Genomic DNA, 5937 nt, shown 5'->3' with positions numbered 1-5937 from the left:
GTTGACGTAACGTGAGGGCGTAGCTACGAGAGCGGTGGGCGCAGCGGGGCGGGTCTCGCACGCCGCCATTTCGCGTTATCCTCCCTCAGTGCTGCCTGGCGGAGCTGTTTGTTCGTTGTCCTGGGAAAGGCAGGGAATATCACCACCACGAAGGTCCAAGAGAATAAAAGCTATTGCAGTTAAGCCGCACGCAGCACAAAGGGCTTGGACTGTTTTGCCTCCTGGGCTCTGCAGATTTCAGATCTTCAGCTGCCGGGCATGCAGAAACGGCAGAGCTCTGTGTGGGATAATAGATGTACTAGTGTTACCTTCTGTGTGCAGTTCCAGCCACCAAGGACTGACACAGAGCAGCTCTCAGCTTCTCAGTCCGTGTGGGAAATCACAGCATCATTCAGGATGGAGAAAACCTCCAAGACCATCCACCCCAATCGTCCACCTGCCACCAATGCTGCCCACTGCCCACATCCCTCAGTGCCGCATCTCCACGTGTCCTGAGCACCTCCAGGGACAGTGACTGCACCACCTGCAGCCTGTGCCGGTGTCTGATCTCACTTCTGGAGCTGCTTTTCCTGATGTCCAACCTGAACCTCCTCTGGAGCAATTTGAGGCCATTCCGTCTCATCCCATCAACCCAGGAGAAGAGGCCAACCCCCACCTCAGCACAACCTCCTGTCAGGGAGTCATAGAGAGCAACGAGGTCTCCCCTGAGCCTCCCCTTCTCCACCCTGAACAATCCCAGCTCCCTCAGCCGCTCCCCATAAGACCCCCCTGAGCTCCAGACCCCTCACGGCTCCGTTCCCTTCTCTGCACACGCTGCAGGGCCTCCATGTCTGCATTGCAGCCAGGGGCCCAACGCTGAACACAGCACTGAGCTGCGGCCTCCCCAGAGCTGCGTGCAGCGGTCACCTCCTGCTCCTGCTGGCTGCACTGCTGACTTATTATGGATGCACTCAATGCCCTCATCCACATCAATAAAGGTACTGAACAGGACAGGCCCAGTACTGACCCCTGGGGAACACACAGTGACCTGACGGACGCTCCTCTCTGTGGTACCCAGCGCTCCAGAATAGCTCCGTTCACCATCCCTGACACCTGAAGAAGTGCAGACTGCAGGCATGAGGGTTTTTTTTTGTTGGTATTTTTTTCTCGTAGTTTTTATTTGAACACAGTATTCTGACAGAATGCAAAGTCAAAATCCTCAGTTAGTATCAGTATTTACACCGGTGAGAATGGGAATAAAGGTGGAATCGATGTTTCACTCGGTAAAAAGATTTTTTGTTTTTTCGTTTTTTTAACAAGATAGAAGGCCCCCAAAAGTAGGGAATGCTGGGTAAGGATGTCAGTGGAGGTCTGAGAACAACTATCAAAACAGCCTAGTGTGAAAACCTGGGGTTTGAAGGCTCCATAGAAAAGTGTGAAAATAAAACTCCACTCTAAAAGCTGAACAACTGGATGCACTATTACCTCATCATCGTTACGTATGGCGCAGCATGAAATGTCACTCCACAACTAGAAGCTGATCAGTCTGAGTTGCCATATAGATATATATATGTATGGCATGGATACATATATAAACATATACAGCGCAAACGGCATCAGGTTGGTCCCTCTTCAAAGGTTTAAATAAAAGCAATGAAGCCTAAGCTACCTTGGGAATGGGGCATTTATAAATTAAAACAAATTATTCTCCATTAAGGGCAAGTATAAAAACGCTCTTCAAAATTAATCTAAGGGTACCGGGGATGGGGAGGTCACAGGGGCACTAAGGGAGCAGGACTGAGGCTTCATCCACGAGACACAACCCAGCGGGCACCGGGCACTGACATGGCTGGGTGCTGTATAGGGCGCTGGGCTGGTGGCCTTACAAGGCCAGTCTGGGTGACAGTGCCAGCCAATGGGTGCTGAGCAGTGGCACTGGACGTGCTCTGGGTTGCTGCACTGAGCAGCATTTGCTCCTGTTGCTGCTCAGGGAGGCATGACAGATAAGGTCCTAGGGACCACGGACCACGTTTCACCTTACACCAACACTGCTGTCACGGATCAAGCGTGGGCTGGATCTGACACCAGGCTCTCAAATGAGGACCTGTCCTGCCCTGCTGTCCTGCCTGGGATGGTATTGCCTGAGTGTGCCTGCATATCCATCCATCCTCCGCTTCCATCCCCAGGAGCTGAGGAAAAAATGCCAAAACCCCACACTTAGCAAATGACAAAACCACTGTTTTTTTGCTGCTTGAAAATGTGATGCCACTGTGAACAACTGCATACTCAGAAGGACACACCAACGACAGTGGCTCAGTTCACCCCAACCCCATCGCCCTTCTGCTTGTCCCCATGGCGCCACGCAATGGATGCCATCATCAGCTTGGGTTTGTCATTTAAAGGCTTGTGTTCCTTCTAAGAGTTGTTCTCTTTTTTGTTTTTCCTGAATATATATATCTTAAATCCGACCTATCCGCTACACCTTCCACATCCAAACTATGTTGAAGCTTTTTTTTCTTCTTTTTCAATTATTTCAATACTATGACAAAGAACACGTTTCACACTAAAAGTCACGCACCCACAGTGCACAAGCTTGCAGATCTAACGTAGAAAAAAAAAAAAAAGGAAAAAGAATGGAAAAGAAAAGAAAAACAAACAAAGCAAAACCCCCAGAGAAGGAGCACCTCTGTACAATGGGCTGGTCTTCCTCTGCCTTCCTTCCGTTCAACCTTCTCTTCTTCCCACCCCAAAGTCTCAGTGTTGCTCCATTCATCCCAGTGATGACCACAACGCACGTGTGACATCAGCCCCTTTCTCTGACCGCTAAAGGCATGCTGTGAAGAGCAGGGACATAAATGGGAGCGTTGGCACTGATGCCCAAGCGCTCGGCCATGGTTACATGGTTTGGGTGATGCAGAGCGTACATGGATGACTTAACAGACATGATGTGCTGGAGCTCTTTGCAGAAGGGGGTCTTACAGAATTGTTTGGGTTGGAAGGGGCCCTTAAGGGTCATCTAGTCCAACTCCCCTGCAGTGAGCAGGGACATCTACGTGCTGCCAAGCACCCTCTGCTCATGAACGTCACCTGGTGAGAGCGGGACGTTCTGCTTTTAGTGTTACCACTCCTCAAAAGGAACCTTGAGTTAAGTGCGGAAAGTCATTGCTTTTAAATCAGTTACTGGGGTCAAAGGAAATGGCAGTTATCAACATCCTAAGGAGAAATGGCTGTAGTTAAACAGCAGAGACAAGACCAGCCCAGCCCTAACTGTACAACCCCTCTTCTGCTTCTCAAAGCTCTGGGAGGGTTCCGTGAAGGAAAGAGAAGAATGTCCTAAAAAAGCAGAGATGATATTTTTCTTATGCATTCAGGCCCAGGTCCAGCAAGGGACTTACAATCTAAATAAACTTAAGTATATAAGGAAACTCTCACCAGCAACTCTCTCGTTCCAAGTTAAGTGTGTTTATGTGCATTGCTGGGTACAGACCTCGATTGGTGACAAGTGGTTGGAATATTCCCCACGCCCACCCCCCCTAAAACAAACCAAAGACCAGCATTGCTCTTTTTTTTTTTTCTTACTCCAGTAAGAAATAATAATAATAATTATAATAATAATAATAATTAAAAAAAAAAAAAAAAAAGATAAAGGGGAAACTACTGTAAACATCGATACTTTAAAACGTCTCCCTTTGCAAAGCAAGCATGCTGCTAACCTAGTAGCTAGTCTGGATTGGCTTAAAAAAAAAGGCAGCTATTTTACAAATACATTTAAACACAACAAAAGTGAAACGAAAAAAACAAAATCGTCAATTGTAAACACTGGAGAGAACAAAAGTTGGCAAAAAATTAACATAAAATTGAAAGAAATGTAGAGTCTGAATACTGCAAATTGAAATACATCCCCCGAAGCTGCAATTTTGGCATTCTTCCTAACAGAAACAATAAACCCCCAAATGAACGTCTAACGTCGAGGACAGAATTCAGCCACAAAACGCTCGCGACACGTTGCACACTGAACGCAGGCTGAACGCAAACCATAACTTATCCACGAGGCTTTACATATCTCAAACTCGACTGAAAAGTATAAAAATAAATTGTGGACTTTGTTCACTACGTCCCGCCTGCGCCCACAGGCAGGCAGTGCAGCGGCTGTACCTACTGCTCTAACCAAGGAAAGAACAGGGTCTTCTTTTCTCTTTATTCCTTTTGCCTAAGACTGATGGACTCGGAGCTCCTAAGCGATGCTGGAAGTGGTGCTTTGCAATTTGGCTTGTCTGAACGTACAAGGGACGGCTGAGCCCCTCATTTGGTGATGGGTTTAACCCTGTTTTTAGAACGTAGTACTTCTGAAAAGCAAGTGCACAACAAATAGAACCTTCCTAAAAACCTGAAGGAAAAAAACAAATAAAGAAAAAAAGAGAGAACCCCCCCCTCCCCATTGATGCATTTCCTGTTTTGTTTGTTTGTTTGTTTTCTTAAAAAAAAGGCAACAGACACGAGAGGGATGAGATGTGTGTTGTGTTTCGTGTTGTAAATGCTCGGGTGAAGTCGCTCTGCCATGTTCTTTCATCTGTCGCTGATCATGCTTTGCTCTCATTCTCATTTGTTTGTGTGGCTTCGTTGGGGACCGTCTTCACTTCTGCTGGAGGTGTCTTAGTTTCCGTTGCTTGCACTTCAGATTTGTCTTCTACTGGGGTTTTCCTGAAGAAGAATCACCAAAATGGCACAGTTTAGAGACAGAGAAATACAGACCAGCTGTGGTAGATGAGCGATCAGGAAAGAAGACGTTGCTGGAAACACTCAGATGTGTCTCCTTGACAGAGCAAAATGACAGATGCAAAGATAAGGACAAGCAGACTCATCTCCCCCCCAGCTCATTTAGCTCTGGATTTTCCTCCTGCATGGGGCTACTAGAGCAGGAGGATGCACTGGGCTGCAGAAGAAGCACTGAGGGTACGCGGCAGTGTGGAGTGCCACAGCAGAACAGCAACACTCACACAGCTGGAAATGAATTTGATTTTTACCATCACTCATTTATGGCACCGGAGCGTCCTGTTAAAACACACTGCCACTTTAGCAGTAAATCCCTTCTCCTATAGGAAGTCATCTCCATAATTTCACAGTATGCAGCAGGAAGGGAAACACGGTAAGTGGATTTTGTCAAATGCATTTTCACAAGCATATGGAAGGTCATCATCACCTAACGCTGATTCTTCACCTGCCCTTGGCACTTACTGCACAATCAGAGAAGCCTGTTGGTCCAACACTTCATAGCCATGGGAAGTAGACTTCCCATTCCATCCCATTAGCTGCACAGTCAGCCTGAGACAGCTGGGACCCCACTGCACTCTGACCAGTGGTGAGATGACCCCGAGCCTACAGTGCCACACTGGTTTCAAGAAGGGGAAGCAGATGGGCAGCAGAAGCAGGTGGCTGCACTGGCAGAAAGAACACAGCTCTGTGTTTCACCACAACAGGAATCCCTTTGTGTGGTGCAGACCAAGCTGCACTCACTCAGATGAAATGTTTCCTCACTTCAGGCAAATCATTTCCTACCTCGTTCTGCTCAGCACCAGCTCACAACCCTCTGTGCTCTTTGTCCCTACAGCACCCAACACGATGGGACTGCAGTCTTTAGCTGCAGGATTCGTATTCATCATGAATGAGCTCTGTGTCACCAACACACTTTCCTTAGCAAAAGCTGTAAAAAGCCAAGCCCTGCTTTTGGGAGCTGCTTTCACACCAGATCTGAGCTGCCTTTTTAAGCCTTTCTAGCAACAAAACACAGATCTTGCTCAGTCAGCAGGAGGTGCTCCTCCTAATTGAAGCTGCCTGTGTCAACACAGTGTCCATACAGGAAGCCAGAAGGAATGGGGAACTTGTTTCCTAATGAGAAGCTTATCCATTTTCAGCCAGGCTTCTGCTCTAATGGCTCTGTCACCAACAACTGTCCAAACT

General features: G+C 47.5%; 1 protein-coding gene across 4 annotated transcripts in view; it reads right to left on the bottom strand.

Annotated features, from left to right (window-relative positions):
- Window positions 1-4187: 4187 nt before the first annotated feature.
- NCAM1 (neural cell adhesion molecule 1) overlaps window positions 4188-5937 on the bottom strand; it is an 81057-nt gene continuing 79307 nt past the window's right edge. For 2 of the 4 annotated variants that reach the window (XM_072354888.1, XM_072354889.1), the window contains one exon: window positions 4188-4680. In XM_072354888.1, coding sequence (XP_072210989.1) covers window positions 4560-4680 — 121 coding nt within the window. In that variant the 3' untranslated portion in view covers window positions 4188-4559. The remainder of the gene's footprint in view (window positions 4681-5937) is intronic. The other 2 variants (XM_072354891.1, XM_072354890.1) reach the window with 1 other exon arrangement.

Source organism: Excalfactoria chinensis, chromosome 21 (genome assembly GCF_039878825.1).
Source record: "Excalfactoria chinensis isolate bCotChi1 chromosome 21, bCotChi1.hap2, whole genome shotgun sequence".
Lineage (NCBI taxonomy): Eukaryota > Metazoa > Chordata > Aves > Galliformes > Phasianidae > Excalfactoria > Excalfactoria chinensis.
This window is presented reverse-complemented; position numbering and strand designations above follow the sequence as displayed.